This window comes from Falco peregrinus, chromosome 8 (assembly GCF_023634155.1).
Source record: "Falco peregrinus isolate bFalPer1 chromosome 8, bFalPer1.pri, whole genome shotgun sequence".
Taxonomy (NCBI): Eukaryota; Metazoa; Chordata; class Aves; order Falconiformes; family Falconidae; genus Falco; species Falco peregrinus.
The window spans coordinates 23,490,060-23,512,488 of record NC_073728.1 but is presented as its reverse complement, the minus strand read 5'-3'; the positions used below and the strand labels follow the sequence as shown (position 1 = coordinate 23,512,488).

The 22,429-nt window shown below is 33.6% G+C and overlaps 1 protein-coding gene across 1 annotated transcript in view; it reads right to left on the bottom strand.

The window, feature by feature from the left end:
- The window catches only part of LOC101917509 (sodium channel protein type 2 subunit alpha), a 78,708-nt gene that overhangs the window by 6,784 nt on the left and 49,495 nt on the right, over nucleotides 1-22,429 (bottom strand). The window contains exons 19-25 of the mRNA XM_027782712.2: nucleotides 15,635-15,755; nucleotides 14,917-15,071; nucleotides 13,721-13,894; nucleotides 7,594-7,716; nucleotides 5,327-5,608; nucleotides 2,168-2,221; nucleotides 775-912 (exon numbers count right to left, since the gene is read on the bottom strand). Of these exons, the coding sequence (XP_027638513.1) occupies nucleotides 775-912; nucleotides 2,168-2,221; nucleotides 5,327-5,608; nucleotides 7,594-7,716; nucleotides 13,721-13,894; nucleotides 14,917-15,071; nucleotides 15,635-15,755 (1,047 nt within the window). The remainder of the gene's footprint in view (nucleotides 1-774; nucleotides 913-2,167; nucleotides 2,222-5,326; nucleotides 5,609-7,593; nucleotides 7,717-13,720; nucleotides 13,895-14,916; nucleotides 15,072-15,634; nucleotides 15,756-22,429) is intronic.

Sequence of the window (22,429 nt, the reverse complement as noted above, 5' to 3'; positions counted from 1 at the left end):
TGAAGGCTAAGAATCATGAGGCTTCAAATTATTTTAAATATGTCTATTTGTATTTTTAGATTTTTAAAGTTATTTTGAATAAAATTATGCATTATCAATATAATTATTTTAAACATACCTTTGTGTCAAATGTATACAGAAAAAATTTGCTTCCTTTTATACCTTTGCTTTACCATCACTGATTATAGGTTGTATTTGTGTCTAACAAGTTCATCTCATTTCTCACACAAATGTTAGAAAAATAGAGCTCTTTTGTACACATTTTTATTTGCATCTTTAAGCTTATTCGTGTGAGGTCTATTGGACTTTTAACCAACTGTTTAATTAGCTTGCCAAACTATTATCTGTTGCATAAACACAATGCTATATTGTATCTTCATTAAGTGTCAACAGTTTATAAGATTAATTAAAATTATTTTATCCTAATTCTTTAAAGTTAATAAAAACCACCCTCTCTTCCATGGCAGATAATATTACATTTAATCAAAAGAATAATGCACATTCCCTGTTTGCATCTTCATTTAAGCTCTTACACAATTTGCAAATTATTATGAACCACCTCATGATTTGTCCCTCTTTGCTTGTCAAAATGCTGAAATGCAAAGGTTAAAATCACATCCACAAGATTTAACACAGATTATGTTAAAGAAAAAGAAGGCATTTTTACTCAAGGACTTGAAATAACTTCTCATTTTTATTAGCTTTACATAAATTAGTTATTAATTCATTATAGCTAATAATTTATAGCACTATGGAAACATTTTAAATACTTATCTTCTTTTTTTGTTGGTTGAAGTTGTCTATAATGACACCAATGAAAAGGTTCAAGGTAAAGAATGATCCAAATATGATAAAGATGACAAAATAAAGATACATATACAAGTTGTCCTCATACTTAGGTTGATCTTCTACCTACAAAATAGTATATATTTTATTACCCATGAGAATACTAGATGTAAAACCCAATGTATATAATTTATTAATAATATATGCTATCTCAGCTAGGAAAGCTGTAAACTGCACTCAGCTGTTAAAAAGACCCAACATGTCCACTCCAATCAATATTCGGAGAACTGAAAGCTGAGAGAATGATTACTCATATGGAATTTTAAAGTAAATGTACACACAGATGTGTTTATGTATGTACAGATACACAAAATTCCTTATATAGAAGGAAGAAGCAATGTGGAACTGAGAGTAGTCATTAGTACTTAAATTTTAACAGCACAAATCTAAATATTTTATATTATGTTCAGTGTATTTTTATGCAACAGAATCAATCAATTTTACTATTGCCTAAATCTCCCTGGAACTCTTTTGGTCTTACATGAGTGTTCTTACATCCAGCTAAGAACAGATGCTTTCAATAAATTTCTAGTCATTGAGTTTTGTGAAATCCATTAAATTGAGGAAAATTTCTAAGGAAGATTTTGTTATTGTCTCGATTCTTCTGGATTCCGCATCTCAGTGCCTGCACCTCTATTGCACCATGTGCTAAAGTGTAGAAATGCTGAAGGTAATAAAACAGGATATCCTACGCTGGGAGACAAGTAACACTGTGTGATGACAGATATCACTAATGTGACTATAACCTAGGTTGTATAGAACAAGTTCAGGCATTTATGTGGCACTTTTTTGCACAAGGTAAAAACAGTTTTAATTTTGTAGCCAAGATAAAATTCTAATCCCTGGAAAAATGAACAGATGATCTTCAACCTTAAAATCTAGTTGGAGTTAGATAGCTAGATAACATAAGTACTCAACCTAAAGAAACAACGAAATGCGTAGTTATAAATTACAAATCAAGATTAATATAGTCAATATGTAATAATTACATTACATAATCTTAAATTAATCCATACTTACGACTACCAAAGGAAGTGGTTAAAAAAACTCTTCATTGTTTTTTTCATTACCATTAGCTTTTCCCAAAAAAGTCCAGTTAAATTAATTTATTTGGCTAAACAGAAGGAAGTGGGATTAATTATTTCCATTACAAATTCTAAGATTCATGGAGTTACCTGAAAGTTCCTTTCTAGATTAGATGTATCTGGAAGAAATATGTATTGGTGCTGATTATATTTTTTAATGTTATTGTATGTGTTTAAATTCTATACTCTATAGCAGAATATAACCGATAGATGATCTTTGAAAGTCTTAAACTTACATCTCGTGAATCAACAGCAGCATACATAATATCCATCCATCCTTTGAAAGTAGCCTAGAAATAAAATATAGTTGTTTATTTTCCCTATAAAAATTCATAATGTGGAAAATAACTAGGTCACAACATTTGGACCTTAACTTTTAATAAAATCATATCTAAATGTATAAACCACACAGGCATATTTTTCATAGTAATACTAGTTTTTATTTTTTAGCTATTCCAAAAATATTAAAAATTGGGCTCTGAAGATCTGAGCAAGGGCATAGTGTGTTTGAAGCTGCAGATACTTTGCAGATGGAGAATGGTAGACTCAGATAGACATCACTGGAGATGTTCAGGTAGACTCTACTACAATCACTCATGGTAACAGCCATTTTATCAGGTTTACAGCACCAATTGATGGAGTCAGTCTGAACACTTTTGCTAGGGCTAAGCTGCCATGGGATTTTTAAAAATGTTTTATTCCCACACAATTAAAAATAATAGACTGTTTAAAATCAAAATATACAGTGGTTCTTGAGGGATAAGATTTACAGAATACTAAAAAGTGAATTGTAAAAGAGTTGTGATTAACTTCTATAAAACTTTGGGCTGAGCTCCTATAGAGACTTTGTCTAAGTAGAATAAAAAGTAAAAAAGATTTGCCATCATTGCTCTAAGGAGGTGATTTTCATGGACAGGGAATGTCCACTTTCTGAGGAACAACAGAGGGTTGGTGTGACATGCTAGTTGAAGATGTGAGTGCCTGTCATTAGCCAGGGTTTCCAAGCTTATTCAGAACAAAGAAAAAAAGACCTAAAAAGCCTGTGACATGCACAGAAAAAGAGCATCTCTCCTGAGGAGATTCAGGAGAGGAACCATCCCAAGAAGTATATGGCATCTGTGCTTGCCAGAAGTAGCTCTGGTACTCTGGTCCAGCTGCTAATTTTCACAGCAGATAACTTGCACTCTGGGAGTGTTCACGTCCTCCTCAACCTTGCAGTGAAACACAAATTTACTAGGAACATGCTTGGAGCCAGGCTTCATAGATCTTTCTGGCTCAGTTGACAATTGACAGCCATTTGGTGCACTTTGTGTAGCAATATTAGAAGAGGAGCAATTGATATTGATAAGAGCAATAAATACAGGAGAAGAGTGGAGGGAGAATATTAGTGGAGACAATCAGCTGAAGTGGTGACATGAGACATGCTGAAGGATCCCTTAATCTCTGCAGGAAATGTAAAGGGCAGAAGGGAAGATTTAAAAAGGAAGATAACGAAAAATTAGAACAGAAAGAAATGAAGTGAAGAAGAACAAAAGGTCCACAGGAGTGATGTAGTAATTAAAGACCAACACTGTCTGGATGGATGACATGGATGACATTCAGACACAGCTTTAAGAGACTAAAGTTTTCCTTGTACATCTTCAGAGGCAAGTCTTGGCAATAAGACAATACACTTTAAATTCTAGTACAAGGGCAGCAATGAGATCTGAAGTCAGAGTATTAGAATCATTATTCAGTACATGAGAGTCACATCAACTTTAGAGGAAAAACATTTTAAGTCAGCTAGTTCATTTGGGAATTAAGGTCAGCTAGGGGTACTGACCTGCTGTGGGACAGAAGGGACAAACATATCGTTCTTGGATGACTTGGTGATACCAGAGCAGTAACAATCTCATAACATTTCTGATAGCTTTTCATACAATGAAGCTGTATGCCAAAGTATAGACAAGCAATTGTACAGAGCTTGATCATTTAAACATAATTGCTTGCTTTCTTGGTTGTGTTTTGGATCAGATGCCAGCTACCAGAAGCTCTGTTCTAAGCCAAGGAGCCTGTAACAGGGTTTATTCCTCTGGCATAAATAAAAGGTATGCCCAGTACCTAGAACAAAGATGTTTCTGTACCACAGTGCATAGGAAAAGGACTTCAAGGGAAAATAAAATTTACAGACTCCATATAAGTAGCAGTAATAAATAGAATGAATATGCCATGCAATACAATCACATCTAATACTCCACAAGGATAATACTAAAAGTAACAGAATATTATTTGGTATATTATAATGTATTTTTAATAAGTGTTAATGGAATGTGATATTTTTTGTGATAGAAGTATTTTACATTTTCCTATTTTACACACAGTTTAACGTCTTTGTAGTTTCATGTACTTCTCACTGAAACATAATAATTTAGTAGCAAGTATTGTTTATCTGCAAACATCAAGAGAAAGCGTTATATGATTAATCAGACCTAATACTCTATTAGGATCTATCTATCAGTAACTATCCATGTTCTTCCCATGGGCACCTCCTGCTTCTCACAGAGGATTTCAGACCTGTTACACAAGTATTATGATAATACAGAAAGAATTGGCTCCATGCTACATGAAACGCTGGGTACCCCAGTCTCAGATCTTGCATTATTTATGATTCCTTTCCCTAAATCCAATTCCAGGTCTGAAAATTCATGCTCCTATTAAACAAATAACTGCACTGGATGCATCGGGTCAATATATTTTTATTTTTACCATCTAATTTACAAACTGATTCCTTAGATGAGTATAGACATGAAGAAAAATCCACTCTACCTTGACCAGGCTGTTGACAAAAGAAAAAATATTTCACAGTGTCAAAAGTGCCTAGGTTAATAGATCTGACTGCGAAAGACTGTTGCTGTGGATATGTAATGATACCTAGGAACAGGCTATGTGGGAGGCGCCGAAAGTAGTTGCTCACAGGAAACCGGACAGTCAGTTAGGATGTCTGCCTTCTTTTAAACTGCTGTCTACCTCACTGTCTTACAAGGTAACTGAGCTCATAAATCAGGGGAGAGATCTTTTAAATAATTATAGGGATCTCTGAGCCATGCCCACCATGTAAAGGCTCATGAAATGCATTCCTGAAGTTTATATTGTGCACCACCAAAAGATTCATGGACTTTTTTCACTTATTACTTTCACATTATTATCATCATCGTGAGACTGTATTTCCTAGCCTTGGAATGGAAACTTAATCTGCTATCATTAATACAAAAATTACAGGTAACAATGCAATAGAACTGTGTAAACTGTACATCATTGCTATGAAGAAATTATTCTACTACTTAACAGTCTTAACTTGCTCATTTTCCCTAGACTTCTTTAAAAAGAGCAAAAAGAAAAGATATAAATTTACTTACTACTTGAAGCAGAGCAAGATATCCAGCTCCTACATTATCAAAGTTTACTTTCACATTTTTCCATCGGGCACTTTGATTGTTTTTAATGAGTTCCTCACACTGAGTATAATTGTTGACATCACTGACATCGAACATCTCACCAGTTGTGGTGTTGACACAGTGATAGAATTTGCCAGCAAACAGATTTACTCCCATGATGCTGAAGATGAGCCAGAATATAAGACAAACCAGTAATACATTCATGATAGATGGAATTGCTCCTACAAGGGCATTTACAACCACCTAGTGTACAAATTAGACAAAATAGACACTTAGTTTATGAACAGGAAAAGAAAACTACTTTAAAAATGTTAAAACAGTATTAATATGGAATGGACAGTTAAAATATTACATTAAAAATTTATGGTGGAAATGTTACTTAAGGTTCAACAAAAACTAATGAGATTGCAAAAAGCAAGAAATAAAATAATATGGAAACCAAGACAATGCAAAAGTCTGAAAAAAACTCAAAAAGCAAAAGAAAACCTGTTAGTAGCAAGATGGATTCTTAGAATTTGTGTGCTCTAGAGAAAGAGAGAAATAAATGTTAAATTCCAACAATACAAATCAAAGTCTAGAAATAGAAAATAAACCACAAAAAGATCAAAAAGTGATTATGTGGAAGACTAAATAAAAATGTCTGCATGTAAAACTGTAATTACTAATGATTTTATTCTCAGAAACTTTTTATGTATATTGGTGTATTTTAGCATTTAAATACAACGTAACATAATTAAGCATATCTTATTTAGTTGGTATTAACAGCGTGTGCTATAAGTCTTGGTTTTAAATTGCTTGGCTCACTGTAGTTACTCTTACACTTATCCTTTAGGGTTTTGTTTTTAATTGGCTGCATTTAATACAGTTGAGCTACTCTATACGGGGAAGTGGCAGTAAACAACCAGATTAAATCCCTTGGCAAAAATTTTCTTACTGTGTTTGAACTAGAAGAAAGCTGCAGATACTCTGACAATAATTTTCTACCAAATCAGTAGAGACTGCAGTAATTTTTTGTGTACGGTTTTGAAAACAGTGGAATTTTTCTGTTCACTACTTTGACTGAAAGTAGTCCAAGATCAATAGAGGTTTTGCCCATTTATTAGATAGGGACTTCTGTGTTGTTTGTAATGCAAATCATGTAAAACAGTGGTGATGGCCATGTGCAAAAGGGCACAGTCCCCTGCACTGGCTAGTGTGGTCAGCAGCCTCAACCCAGACAGGAACCACACTATTTATTTGGAAACTTAAGACATATGACTAAACTATAAACATGTATTGTAGCATTTGTGTATTTTGATGTGAAAAATTTAAAGATTTCTCAATAACATTACCTTGTTAATTTTTTATGCATCAGTTTTTCCAGGAAGTAGCACAGTCTGCATTTTCAGCAGACAGCTTGTAATAGTTAGGGTTTTGAGTTTTGGTTGGGTTTTTGGGGGTTTTTTTTTTGTTTTTTTTTGGTTTTTTGGGGGTTTTTGTCAGATTGGCAGAATATGAAAATATTTCCGTGACAGGAAGGATTTAGCTGTGTAGGAGGAGAGGTAAGATGGCAGCAGATGCGTTCATACGAAGTTAAGGACACTAGCTGAGAAAATGTTTTCCCATCTCTCCCCTTCTATGCTTCCAGCACCAACCTTATTTCAGGTATCTGTTCAGAGAACCTTTCCCTAATACTACAGCATTTATTGTGGGATATTTTCCCCAGGCAGGTAGACAGGGAGCCACAGGGCATTTTAGTTTCTGGTGTGTCACTGTTGTCATCTTCTTCACCTTTTTTTTGTTTTGTTTTGTTCCATTTTCCAGTTAATCCTGTTCCATCCTGAACCACTGACACACTGAGAATAGAAGCAAGCTACAGAAATTTATAAAATAAAGTCCCCAGCTAAACTGGAGAACCCCCCCCCCCCCCCAATGCTCTATTCTAAAATTTCTCATGTCCTTTTACTTTTCTATATAAATCCACAAATCAATGGAAATTTTAACAGTGAGAGGCCTGGGATAACACAACTATGCAGCAGTGAGCAGGCAAGTTTAATGAGCTCAAGGTCTAATCTCCGAATGTAAGCTGTACACATCTTGTATATAAGGACATGTTAGAAGGCATTTTTTTTCCACATATTTTTGCATGCATTCCTATTCTGGAGTTCTTTGCAGAAGGCAGGATTGTCACAATTCTACATTAATTTTTGTATGCATACATCCATTCAGACTCATTCATTTTCTCTCACCCTCATTCCTTCAAATCGTGACAAGGCTCTTAAAGGTCTTAAAGCTCTTAATGTCCGAAGTGATTTAATGGCACCAAGTTCAGAATAGCCCAAAGCATTGGCTATTAAACTAACCAATGAGACCTATAAAAATATAGAAAAGAATATAATTATACAAATTGTTCTATATAAAATGGTTTATTTACAAAGAATAAAGAAGTATCAACAGAAATATCAACAGTGACAAATGGAAGAACACCATTCTTCCTATAGTGACCTTGGAGGTTCAATGCCATGATTTTCATGACTTGCTGTTAAATGTCCTTTATAGCTGGATAGGGTTTAACAGTCAGATGGAAAGACTCTATTTGTGAAGGATAAAATCTTCAGAATTGCCATACTTTCAGCAACTTCATTAAGATTCAACCTTCCAAGCAATTTAAAATTCTGCATAAAGTAAGGCAGTTTATTAACTACCGACAATATAATTAATATACATAATAACTAATAATATGCTAAATAATGTAGTGTTTAATTAGCTTTTCTTATAAATATTGCTTCTAAGTCAGATACTCAGTTCATAGCAACAATGGCCAGGTATCTATGAAATATATGTTGACAGAGGTGGTACTTTCTCACTTGCCTGAAAACTCTCTCAATAGTTTTTTGGGGTTTTTTCTCTTCTAAGTATAGGAAAATATTATGGAATAGATATTAATAGATGCTAGCATTAAAGCAGTGAGTGCTTTGTTATCTACAAAAGTTGTGAGCTCCTGATTCATGTTACTAGGATTTTATTATTAGCCAGTCCACTTTAGTAAGGAGCAATTAATTTACATCTCAAATGGAACTGGGTTTTAAACAGCATTAATGTGAAAGAATTTAATTTACTTTGAGCAGTTTTGGAGACAGGAGTGGGGAAATATCATACCTTACTCATATGTTACTCAGTTCTACCACCAAAAGCATAGAAGACACATAAATGAACATAGGCTTATCCAGTCCTTGAGAAAATTCCTCAAATGTTAATTTCTGTACCTCGGTCTAGAGAGTCCTTTAAATAATTGGCTGTACAGAAATAGGCATTCACCGATAATGGTGGTAAGATTTTGCTCATTATATGAAAAGGTGGTTTCCTATGTTACTTGTATCCATAAAGAGCAATTAGATGAATCGCAAACACAAGATTTACAAGATCATGTCTCGAAAGAACAACCTGAGAGCAGACAGAAATCAATTATTCATTACTATGTTGCTGTGTATATTAATCTAACAGAAAACAGTATTTTAGGGAATTCGTATCACTGTACCTTTCAACTGGATTACATAACAGGATGGAATTATTTTTTTCAAAGGACAGGCTTACTTTATTGTTGCAATGGATAAGTTTGTAAAGGAACTTGCTATATCTATAAGCATATTAGGAAGAAAATCTTACTGATTTTCTGTAGTCTGTAACTGAAGTCTGTTCACTTACAAAAGATAACATTATTGTTTCTGCCATTACATTCATTATTGTAATTAATTATTTATTAATAATTGTCATTAATACCATTTATTTGTCCCATGATTCTACAGTAAGGGAGTTCTTTTTTATCCTTTGCTGCCTCTAATATATTCCAGAGATAACAAGTAATGGAATTCTCTATATTTTTAATAGAATATTCATGGATTCACTTACATCAAGAAGATACCCAGGCACGACAATAAACTTTAGTGTAAAGACAGTACATTTTACGTCTTGAAAAGAAACTATGAAATGTATATTCAAAAAATGTCTCTTGCTGGGAGAGCAAGACTTCTCTTTTAAGGTTGAAGTCACATTAATGGCTCCTTCATTTTATACTTTTCTCCTCAAACTAGCACTGAGCCTTAGCTATCTTTTTCACCAGAGTCAATACAAGCTAATTATATAGCTGTAGCTCCTGTAACTTCAGTGGCATTGGGTATATCAGCAATTTTCAAGTCATTCTCCAGCCTAGTTTGTGCTTTCCATTTCAACCTATTTGCAGCTTTCTTACCATAGTGCTAGTGTTCTTACATCATAAACCTGAAGTTGTTTCACAGAGAAATACTTCATCTGTTTTAAACAACGTTTTCCTTTGATGCAAAGTTCAAATGAGAGGTGAAGATTTGCTTGGAATTCTTTGATATGAATATCATTGTATATACAGCATAAGTATATACACCTGGTCTGTACTGCTCTGGTTTTCTCAGTCTTCTTACCTTGGTCTTCTGTCACCTGTTCCACCTGTTTTGTTGCTAGTAGGTAAGAAAATAAATGTCTCTGTACACCCATAAATAGATTGAATTGTTTCTTTTGAAATAGGAATGCATGCAGATGCAGTAATGAAGTCAAAATCATGGACAGAATTTTTACATTTGTTTCCTAGAACTGGAGGGTTGTATGTCCATATTTTTGTGTACAGATCTTTGAATGTAGACTATCTATTACAAAAAAATGTTTTGAAACTTAGCAGTCACAGTTAACCCTGCTCAAGATCTTCAGTCAGAATTGTCATCCAAGCCAGATCATTGGTCGTACAGCTCCACATTGACTTTATTTCTATTTAGGCCTAAAATTTAATCTGTATGAATTCTGTGCTACTTGGTGAGGTGGCTAATTTATGTGATTTGATTCCAGGTCCTCAGGGCAACATGGCCCTCCTCACTTTCAAGGCTGCTTTTCCTGTCTTTCACGTAGTTTAAGTTTTTGGGTATTACACTTAACTAGGAGGAATAAACTAAACTGGAAGACTTGGAGGGGGGTGGAGGGTGGGGGGAAGGGGGGGAACCACTGAAGATTTTTTTTTCTATTGAGAAGCTAATGATTTTTCTTATTTTTTGAAAGATGGATACTATATTATCAATTTTCCAGGTAGGCATTTTTGACATTCTTAGAGACAGGACACTGGACTCAATGTAGCCTTTTTTATGCCTTATGTAGCTTTTCTTATGTTATGGTCATTTGCTAAGATGCTATCATTTTTTCTATATGTACTTGGTGAATGACTCTTAATTTATGGTATTTTACTGGCACGTATTCAAAATTCGTTTTGTTTAGATGCATAATTGCAAGCTATGGTTCTGTTCCTGAACTCATTGAACAAGAGCTTTAGGTTTCATGCATATATCATCTGAATATTCTGTTGAATTAATCAATTAATTTCATTAATTTATCGATTAGGTAATGTTATCATAGTGTACCATGTTAGGATACACATGAAGACATATAAGACTGTCTAGGAAGACAAAGTGACTGTCTGTATCTGGTTTCTCAGCACATCAATATGCTCATCTTATTCTTATTTTTATTATGAGGTTGTCAGGGCAGCAGTTGCTTCTTCCTCTGTTCATGCAGCATTTAGTATATTAGTGTAATGTGACCCTGATCTTTTCCAGATTGTTGCTGTTGAGTTAATTATTCTGAAAAGCTAATTAAAAGGTTGAGAACACAGTTTAATTAAATCACTTTAACTGTTTTAACAAAAAGCATGCAACAGTTTTAGCTATATGAAGAAATATTATGTAAGTCATCAATATGATGAACTTTTAATGTACTATACAACAAGCCCAACTGAAAGGTTATTTTGCCACATTTTATTGTTTGAAAACTGTACTCATTGAAATTTTACCAGGCATAAGCAATTGCAGGAAGCTCAAATAATTCATTCTACTTGCAGATTCGTTACTGCCCCACAGTATTTGGCAAATACATGACATGTTTTAAATGTTACTTATTTCCATTTCATTCAAGTACAAGTAATTAACAAAATAATTTAGAAATAAAGTGTCTATGCTGAATTATAGGACTAATTTACAAGGTTTAAAAATATACAGTGTAAAATGGTATCCACTTAAAATTATCTAAGAATACATACCGTAACACAAAACTACACAAAAAAATTTAGTAACTGACAAACTCATTGGGTATCCCCAGATTCCCTGTTTCCTTCCCTGATGTCCTATCTCCTAGCTTTGTAAGCAACAAAGAAAATTTAGAGTCATTACAGCTGTACAACAAAACCAACAAATAATAAACTCATGACAGATGGCTTCTGGAGTAAGAGGGTAAGAGCAAAAACCAAGGTATAGGATGACGTACTCTGTAGCATCTAGTTGTACTGGGTTTGTCTGTCTCATGCCTTTCCCTGGCTATCTCTGCCAGAATTAGTCTCCTCCAAGAAAGCAAATATGTCCCTGCTTCTTGGCTGCCTGCATCCAAAATTCAGTCTCTTTACTTAAACCACTGTTAAATGTGTTTGAACTAATTTACCAGATTGTGATTTTGGGTAGATAAGGCACTCCTTCCAAATATCTGCTCCTTGCTACAGATATTGTTTTATATAGCAGGAGTGGGGCGGAGAGATGGCATGATAAGGTCTTAAACTGAGGTACCCAGATGTACCAAGGGTCATCTGTCATAGCTGCAAACTGACAAGAGCTGAAAATTGTAATTTCTTTGTGTAATTATTAAAATATAATTTGGTCACAATCACTGAGAGCAACTATGGCTATTTCTCACAGTGAGAGATTCAGGTATGTAAGAGACTAAAGGTCAAAGCCCTAAAGAGATATCAGTGTTTACTGTAGAATTTTAGAGGATGGAATTAAACAATTTGATTAACTTTAGTCACCTCTAATGAAGAAGGGCTTACTAGTCTTCTCAATGGGAGCATGTCACTGAATCACACCTTTTTAAACTGCCTGTAGGTTCTCTGGTTCATGTATTTCTTTCAAGTGCTGTCTGATGGTGCTAAAGGATTTGCTGAATTAGCCTTAGGCACGGTAAGACATTTTTTTACCACTTTCTGAAACATTTAATATAATTCTTCAAAAGTAGAGGGTTCCAATCTCATTTAGTCATGCTTTTGTTTATAAAGTTAAAAAGTTGGCAAAATAAGCTGCTTTGCTTATGATGATGTTCTTTATAATTCTGAGAGCTTGCTTAGATAACAGTGTCTCTGAAGCTAAACTATTATTCAGAAACCATGGGGTATGGCTTAGAATAATCTGTTTAGGTTTATGTTACAAAAAGAATAATTAAAACATGAGTTGTAGTTCATCTAAAAAAAAATCATTCTTAACATAATCCTGGAGCATCTGTCTTCTGCATTAACATCCTCTTAAGAAAACCATTCACACTACTCCATTCTAGTGTAGATTTTCAGGACAGAGCTGGAGATTAACAGTATAAAGTTTAAAAAAAAGAGAAGGTCTTCCATTCTGAGTTATGGGCAAATCAAGCTAAGTTTTTTTTCTTCTGGGAATCAGAAATCCAATACATTTCTATCATATATTCGTAAGGAATAAGTATTTATGGAAACAGGATTTATGCAAACTTCTCAAGAAATACAGTAACTTGGGCAGAAATTACTATAATTGCACATTGCACGTTTGCCCTGAGATGCCGTCTCTCAGTTCCACACTGAGGACATGTATAGCCAATGAACTGGGTCAGATAATGTGTGAAGGCAAGAGCCCAAAATATCCTGGGAGTAAAACCAGCTTTGATCCCTTCTAACAACACAAGCAAGGCCTTTGCACAGAAGTATAACACAACTGGGAAAGCAGCCAAGAAACCTTGTATTCTCTTCAATCATAAACCCTGCCGAGTTATAGCTGACTTAACTATTGCAGATCGTCACCCTATTAAAACTAATTAATTTTTAGACCAAATAACCACTGTCTTTCTGAAAATGATAACAGGATAGTTTTGGGGGACAAAGTTCTGAGAACTCAGATGAAATCTGGACCAAATGTATTGTTTCTCTTGCAAAGCTGTAGTGTTTGTAGAAGAAATTGGCACAATGTAGTGTCTTATTTGCTAAGCAATGAGGTAATAAGATCAGAGTCCATTAAAAATAGAATGTTACAAAATTAGTTTTTTTTCCTCATAAAACCTCACATTTGATACAACCTGGGTATGAACTTCTTAACCATGAAGAATGAGCAGCCTGATGACATCCTTTTCCTTCTGCTATATAAATGTACTTTAAAGAACACATCCAGATCACTTTATTACTAATGCAGTATAACTATACAATGTGAATTATTTTTGCATGTTTATAAGATTACTTAGTAGTAATGAGGTTTACAACATAAAGAACTTTAATGAATTTTACAATATTTAAGACTGTGTACTTACATCAACAATCAGGAAGTCCAGCCAGCACCACGCATTAGTAAAATATATTTGAAAACCATATGCTACCCATTTTAAAAGCATTTCCAAAATGAAAATATATGTAAAAACTTTGTCAGCATATTCCAGCATGGTCTTGATAGTTTTGCGCTGTTCAATATATATGTCTTCAAAAGCCTATGAAAAAATATATGTAAATATTACTGTTTCACAGAATAAACATGATAATAATAATGAGTAAATAATAAAAAATAAGTAGGTCAGAGCTAAAATTTCCTCTTGTTCATCTGCATACTCTTATTTTATGTATTTGCCATCTTTAACCATACTACAAACTGGAGCAACTTTATGTATTCTGCCCTGTCTGGGGTTGAATATATACATATCCTATTTTACTAGTGAAAGAAGAAATAAATTCAAAGAATGAATTTTTGTCTGCTGTGGTATTAAGAAACTTTCACATACACACACAAAACCCTCCCTTTTCTTACACAAAAATCTGTTCCAGTTATGTATATTCCATTCTAGAAAGCAGTTAGGGAGATTACATTTCTATCCTTCATCAATCAAACTTATGTCTAAATGTCAAATTAAAGAGCAATGTGCTTGCTAGAATGTACACAATGCACATTGATACTGTAGCAAGTGTTCAACTGGAGTAAAGCTGGAAAAGTGGGTAATGATTTACATGTTGGGAAGTAGCTGTAAAGTTTAATTTGCTGTCACACTCTTGCCTATCTCCTGCCTTCAAAAAAGGAACAGAATGAAGTATTTATTCCTTTTTTTGTATGGTCTTTCATAAGCAGAATCCAAGTGGCTGAGCCTAGAAGGAATTACAGACTTAAAATTATACATTTAGCTATATTATTCACAGTTAACAATGGTCCTTTCTACCCAAATCTCTTGACACACATGCTGAAAGTTGGCAGGCAATTTAAATCTTGAATGCTCGCTTAAATAAAATTGTGCCAACTTTACAGTAGTAAACAAAAAGTATCACTAAAAAAGTGCATGTGAATTTCAACAAACCTTTTCAAGTTTGGGCCAAGTTTCATTCCATCCTGAAAAGATGGAATGCAGGTAGTTTTATACAACTCCAAGCAAAACAAGTCTTTCTGAAGAAAATTTGAATTTTGCTGTTGCTTCTAAGGAGATATCTAAATATTTCAGCATCTGCAATTTTTTTTTTTTTTACTTACTAGTGCTCCACTGCTGAGAAGAATCATGAAGACAATGAAGGTCTCAAACCAGTTGTGCTCAACTATGCTGTAGCAGGTTTTTCTAAGATTCCACCAAATTTTTCCTTTGCCATCCTCTATGCTTACTTGACAACATGGAAATTTCTGCACACAACCTGCATTAGATTAAGAGATATTAGGATCCAAAAGCAAATTACTTCAAAGTCAATTTTTACTGTGGCATCAACATATTAACAGATTTTACAATTTTTTTTTAAAATTTAAACAGTGGAATACTCTTTTATAGGCTTCAAATATCTGAATATCTGAATACAGAGAAACCAGACAGTAGTAGATATAATCGTGAGTAAACTCAATCCAAAAAACTGATTTTTTTGGCTGTTGGCATGTTCCCTCTGTTGATGGAGTCTCAAAAAATTTAATTTATTCCAAATTTCAAGGGCCCTTTCAAATAACTGAAAAGCATTTTAAAATAGAAAAGTTAATGAAGTTTCTTAGATACAAGATGTGTGCAGTGACCAGGCAGATAAAGTTACTCAAAGACCAGGGAAACCTTGTTTTGGCATCTGATTTCCAGCATTCTAGGCAAAGAGTATTATATTCTTTTGATTGTTGAGGTCATGACGGTTCACCAGATTTGAAACTCTCAAGAACTTAAATGTGCCTAGTAATAATGCCATTTTACTAATACATCTCTTAAATCAGCAGTTTCTACAACCTTCTGTAAAACAGGCTTCTGGTTCAAGAGCTTCTTCACTTTCAATTTCTGCTTGCTCGCCCTCTCCAGGAGGAGCAATATCAACTGTGCTGCCTTCTGATGAACTGGATGCATTTAGTTTCTGCAAGTAAAGTACCACAGGAAAAAAAATTCTTATTAGATACATATTCTGTAAAAAAATTATACTGAATCAAATCATGCCATTCTTTGACTTTTGAAGAACATGGAATTTATAGTGATAAATATGCATCTCCATCGTAATGACATGTACACTGTATAGTTCCGTTTCCCAGGTTATCTTCTCATAGGGAACAATTAAATATAATTTGGCTACTAACCTGATCCACGTATAAGACTTCTGAAGTATTCACAGCAGTATTAAAACTGGAGAGCTTGCATGTACCACACTCTCAAGTTATTTCATTTTCTTTACTATACTGGATTATATTGAAAATGTGTCTTAGTTTTCCCAGCGAAATGAACTAACAGAAAGCTCCACATATATCTTCATGTCCACTACAGATGCTGTTTTCACAAATATACACCATATCTGGATTAAAAAGTTGTCAATTTAATGGCATTTAATGGCAAATTTCTGCACGATTAAATTTTTGCAAAAAGCATAAATAACCAGATCTTAAATATCTTCTTTGCATTCCAGTCTCCTACGCATCTTAAGAGACCTCCTGGGGTCTTTCCATCCTGAATTTTTCTATCATTCTACCACTTTTGTGTATAGTGAAATACTATAGTTTTTACTATGGTAAAAGCACTTCTAGATCTGAGAACTCTAAGAACTGGAGAGTGATATAAAGCAACTTTTTTAAGTATTACGTAACTTTTTACCAAGTACATTGAAATTTGGATCAGGTCAAGGTGCTTATCAGTCATGCAAGACTGCCCATAATTTTGTCCTTTTAATAAAGCCTATTTTGAAAGGACAAACCTGCTAAAGATGTACACAACTGATGCAATAATCAGACATAGAGTTTCTAACTTCTTTTCAGTTGTCAATACTGTTTGTGTCTTTAATTGTTTTCCTCCAAAATACATTCACTTTTACTGTGAAATAGGGCTTGTAATCAGAAAGCAACATTAAAAAACAGTGAAATACTTCTGGTTTATACCATGTAGCAATAATGCATAGGAATTTGGGGGGATGTAGAATGCACCTCTAACTTAAATACTTCTAATTGTACAGGCACTGATGTAACATTTTGTCACAGACTAGATTTGTGGTTTCAACTAAGCAGATCTGGTCATACCCGTTGACCTATATAAAGACATTTCTATACATTTTTTCTGAGAAAATGCTTAATACCAATTACTTTTCATATTTAGTTTTCAAGATAGTGGTATTTTTAGAATATAATAATAAAAAAACCCTCTTCAGATTATTTGAATTATTTTGCATCAAATAATAAAAACAGTAACTTTCTGAAGTGGCATTTCCATGTATTCACGTATTCACTTCTTCAGAGGCACTGCTGCAAATTAAAACTAGTTATTTAACTCTTCAGTTACAATGCAATCCCTCCAAGAAAATGCATTGGGAGCTAAGGGCTTTTTTCTGCCAGAAATAATATAAATGGCACATATATCTTTATATAGTTTGGTAAGCCATTCTTTCCCCATATTCAACTCTTACATGAGATGAATGAAGTAAAAAAAAAAATAATCATGTTGGGTGATGGATAATTTCAGGGTTAAGTTTCAAGAGGCTGCCTTTCACACACATGTGCAGATGTAGTCAACATAGGGTCACTCAGACCTCAGGTTGCATGGCTGTTACTGCACTGGGACCAAAAATAAAGAACATATTGCATAAGAGAAAAAATTTCTGAAAACCACACAGGTATGAGTTTGAAAACCAGTCTTTCCCTTTTTAAATATTATGACCTGCCCTACATGGAAAATTACGCTGACAAATGTGAAACTATTTGAGATTTGGATATTTTCAGTGGTTAATTTTTGCTTAGCAAACATGTTAAAATATCATGTTCCCTTTTTCATACTGCACTTCCTCTATGATTTCCAAAATTTATATATGTAAAATAATTACAGACATATTGCCTCTAAATGGAATACTCTTATTACTGGTCATGTAGATCAGTAAATCTGAAATAAAATACTGTGTACCTCACATCGTGAGAATATTTTAAGCTTTGCTTTCTGTATTACATGTACAGTCCAAACTGCACATTAGCGTACACTATATTAAGCATAATTAGCACACCACCTTATTATCCACACAAAAGGCTCTCTTTTAAAAAGAAAATAAGATTAACTATATTACCTATCACTGTAATACAAAGAAATAAGAAGTCCGAAACCTGTTACTGAAATTATAGGCAGTTTCTTCATGAAATAAAAATCAAATATTGTGAAAATAATAATCTCCCACATTTGAGTTAGGAAAATTAAAACTAATTCATGGCCTGATCCATCATCATTAAGTCAATTAATGCTTAATAGTAGCAAGATAAAGGTTCATATTATCATTAATTATTAATATCTATGAATGCCAGTTAAAAGGCAACCAATTTTTATCTGCATCTTCCCATGTAAACTCTGTTGCAGATAGTCCTGCCAGCATAGCTGCTAAAAACCCAGTGACAGAAATGTAATTTATAATCAGTACAAACAAAACCTACAATAATTCTTCTCATTATTTTTCACATAAAGCATTTTCATTATTTTTTAAATCATCTTAAACAAATTATTTAAAAAAAACTCATTAAGTTAATAATACTCTTTTTTGCTTCAAGACCCTAAATTAGGAAAGAACCATTGCATTTTAAATAAGGTGACTAATGATTTCTTTCCTAACAATAAAACTAATAAAACTAATAGGAAACTCAAGATACGTGATGGATTAACACAATCTTCTTTTCACCTTATAAATGAGATTATTAGCCTCTAGGACACGCCATGCCCTGTAAATACGTATTTGCATCTTCAGTGATATCACATTTTCCTTTACAAGGATACACTTGAAAGCAATTGCTTATGATGCAGCATTCTCAAGGCCTGAATCAGCAAAACAACATGCTTGTCTACAGCAGAAGCCTGAGCAATACTGTGGAAATCACAAACAAAAATAAAATAAAAAATAAACCTACCTCAATGGGATTATGGTTCTTTTAAAACAGTATTATAAATATTATTGTATAGTATAAAACATAAAAAAATGCTTCATCACCAACCCAAATACTTGGTTAATATACGTATAATCAGCCTCCATACTGTCCTTTCAGAGCAGTGCATCTCTTTTCAACAGCTTGGATCATTAAAACAAGCTTTGACCAACAGCATGTTAATGTGCCCGTTTACAAGAAAATGCATTCACTTAAGACCCGGTCTTGCTCTCATTTGATTTTATTCTAGATTTCAATAAGAGCAAGAGCAGGCTACTAAAATTTTAAGCTTTACAAATGGCTTCATGATTCAAGTGACAATAAAATAAGGGGATTCAGCCATTACAAATTGCCTTTAGAAATTCAGCCATGTGGTTTTATACTCTGATTCTTGAAAGCTGCACTGTAATTGAGTGACAAAATATAAAATAATGGGGATCAGTGATTCCAAAGTGATTCTAAACTGACTTTAAATCTCAGATGTTATGATATTTGACTTTTATACAACATTAAGAAAACTTTAAAATCTCTTTCCTTAAGAGTTTTATTTGATGTTTGAAGCATATCTTGGTTTAAAATTTAATCAGTAAAATCTAAGAATTTTCACAATACACACCAATATTATTTTTTTTGGCAGCTCTGGGAAATTTATACTACAATATAGATAGATCAAACTACGGCATAATCAATGAAACTGAACTATTTAGTTAGCGTTTTGAAGCCAGTAAGACTCTGCCTGAAGGAAATAGCTTTGAATCCTGATGTAGGGCTGAAATCTCAATCCCAACAAAATTTTGATGCCTAGTTGTACTAGGATAATTTGACTTCCTTAGTTTCATGTAACTTTGGCTGCTGTGCACTATTTATTGTCCCTATTCCTGAAGGCTCTGCCAATTATGCACCAGTGGAGATTAGGCTTGCCTATAATGAAAAAAACCCTGGGGTAAATACACAAGGAATTTTATAAAAATGGTGCTGACTACTCCATAGTCTTTCTAACATACACCAGGTGAAGTCCCCCAACTCAGTCACAGACTGCTGTCATGAAACACATTTCAAAGTACCACTATTTATAAAGGAGTTTAAAGTTTAAGAAAAGGGTATTTGTAAAACGCTTTGCTTTCAGAGTTTATTAAGGGCGGGTTATTTGCTAGGTATAATTTTAGCCGTTGTGAAACTGTTTGCTCTGCTTACAGTTTATAAAACTCAAGATATGCACTGCCCAAATGAATACAGAATGTAGTTTGTAGCACCCTGAATATTTGAATTACAGTGCATTGTAGATTTAATGGTATAACAGTGTAATTTTTATACGATTAGCTACTACAATAGTTTAAATGTTATTCATTAAGAAGCTGAAGTTGTGGCAGTAATCATCACATAAATCACTTAAAACATTTCATTAAATATTTACATTTATAAGGGCTGAATCAAAAAGGGTTGTTTTTATTTTGTAAAAACTATGCATGCTCCCTTTTTCTTTGGCCTCTTTAATGTATAACATTCCAGTACTTTTATGATCCATACTTCAAAACCTGTAGAGCATGCAGTTACTGCTGAAGACTGTATTAAAATACCCAGAAAAATCAGTAGCAGAGTTAAGAAACGTACGTCGGGATTGCCAGTCCCACCTGACCATGCTGTGATGCGAGTCCCATGACTCTGCAGAGAGCAGCTGTGCATGTTTCTACTGTCTTGCAATGGATAGGGAAGGTACATAGCTGAATAGCATGCAGGCCAGTCAAAATCCATTAAAAAGTGATTATATATATATATACATATATATGTATAACTTGCTTAGGTAACCTGTGTGAAAGTGGTGACACGTTGCTCTACCTGGTTAAAAAGCACCAGAGCTGCATTCTTGATTGCTCCAGCTTGGTTTTACCCCTGTGAGAAGTAAGAATGGTAGGCAGTGAAGTTCAAGACACAGGATCTCTAGTTTTCCTCTTTTTGGAATCTCTAATTCAAACACGGCTTTAACACAATTAAAACATAATTATTAAATATTTTATGATCATTTGGCAAAAAGGGAAATACATACCACCTGAAATGGTCAACAAACTTCTCTACAGAACTTTAGTTTATTTTAGAGAAATAAGAAACGCAGAAGCTAGACCTAATAATCCACACTCTGAAATTATGATTCATAAATAAAACCAGAATGAATTAATAAAGACATGGTTAGCGGATTTGGAAAATATTCCAGTATTTATATAGTACTTAATGCATATTAATGAAAATCTTAAGGGTTGTTTTGGTTTAATGTTCTAGTCTTCATTTAACTGACGATGGGATTATCTCTTATATTTGCAAAAAATGTACATACAGTAAGCAAAATACTCTGAAGATGCACGTCTTCCCATGTCTCCTTCATCCTCTAATAATGGTGCTGGAACTTATAGATCTCAATGAAAATAAACCTCCTTCATTTCTGTTCAAATTAAATTTGGTGAAGTATCATATTGTGTAAGTTTCTAGTTTAGATTCAGTATGCTATATACTTCTGAATCTATAATCACTCTGTTTCAAAAGGGGATTGAATCAGTGTCTGGATACCCATCAGTGTATCCAGAGATACGGTTTCATTCATTAGATTATCCACAGCTAGTCCATAACTTAAAGAATCAGTAACTTTTGAAGACACTGTCCAAGAACTAGTCAGTTTTAGAAAAGGAGAATTTTGACTGTTGGATATTTTAAAAGGAATGTGATAAAAAATCATCTAACAAATTGATCAAATCACTACTGGGTATGTTTTAGCTAAGAAATTTATTGAAGTACAATGGCAATGCTTAACTTTTGGGAATGCAATAACTGTGTTCCTTTCTTTTTACTTCACTTAAGTCACAAAGGCACTAGTGAAGCCAGTCAGAAAAATGAACTTATTGTTTTGAAAATTCAGTGGATTAGAATATGAAGGATAATTTTAATTTTATTAAAACCATCCGGTTTGATTTCAGAATTTAATTGAGCAGCTTTACTTCTCCAATCTGAATTTGCACTTACTGTACATAAAATGTAGATAGAAAGGCTTTTGAAATTCTGAACAATAGAGGCCTGTAGGTATATGTATTTCTTCAGTTGTGAAATAAGCTTTCTGTAACTGATGAGTATCTTTGGAATTACTTTTCCATGTTGAAATCCAAAACTTTATTCATGAAGTTGTGATTCAGATGTAATGAACAGTTGTTAAGTGCTACAGAAATACAATAGTTACGAGTCTTGTATTTGGAAAGATTAACATAGTCTATTCATTTCACTGATTAGCAGGCATATTTTGTAACAAAAACAGCATCCACAATGCTAACTAAAAACCACTAAATTATCCCCTTTAGTTACTTCTAATTTTCTTATTATCTTCAAAGTAAATTATCTTGAGTATCTTATTTTCATAGCAGAAATCTGTTATTTCTAATGGTTATTTCATGGGGTATTGCACCACTTTAGTAGATATTAAAAAAAATTCTTGCAAAGTATCAAGGAAATGTTTGCTTTTTTTAGGTACTTTCAGCCAACTATTACTCTAAAGAAGTGGGTAACTGAAAACTAATACATGCTACTGTTTTCTTTCATCCAAACAGAGACATTCCCAAATTTCTAGCGACATGTGTTAGAAAGATGTTGTTTAGGTCTGGAACGTGCAACCAGGTTCCAG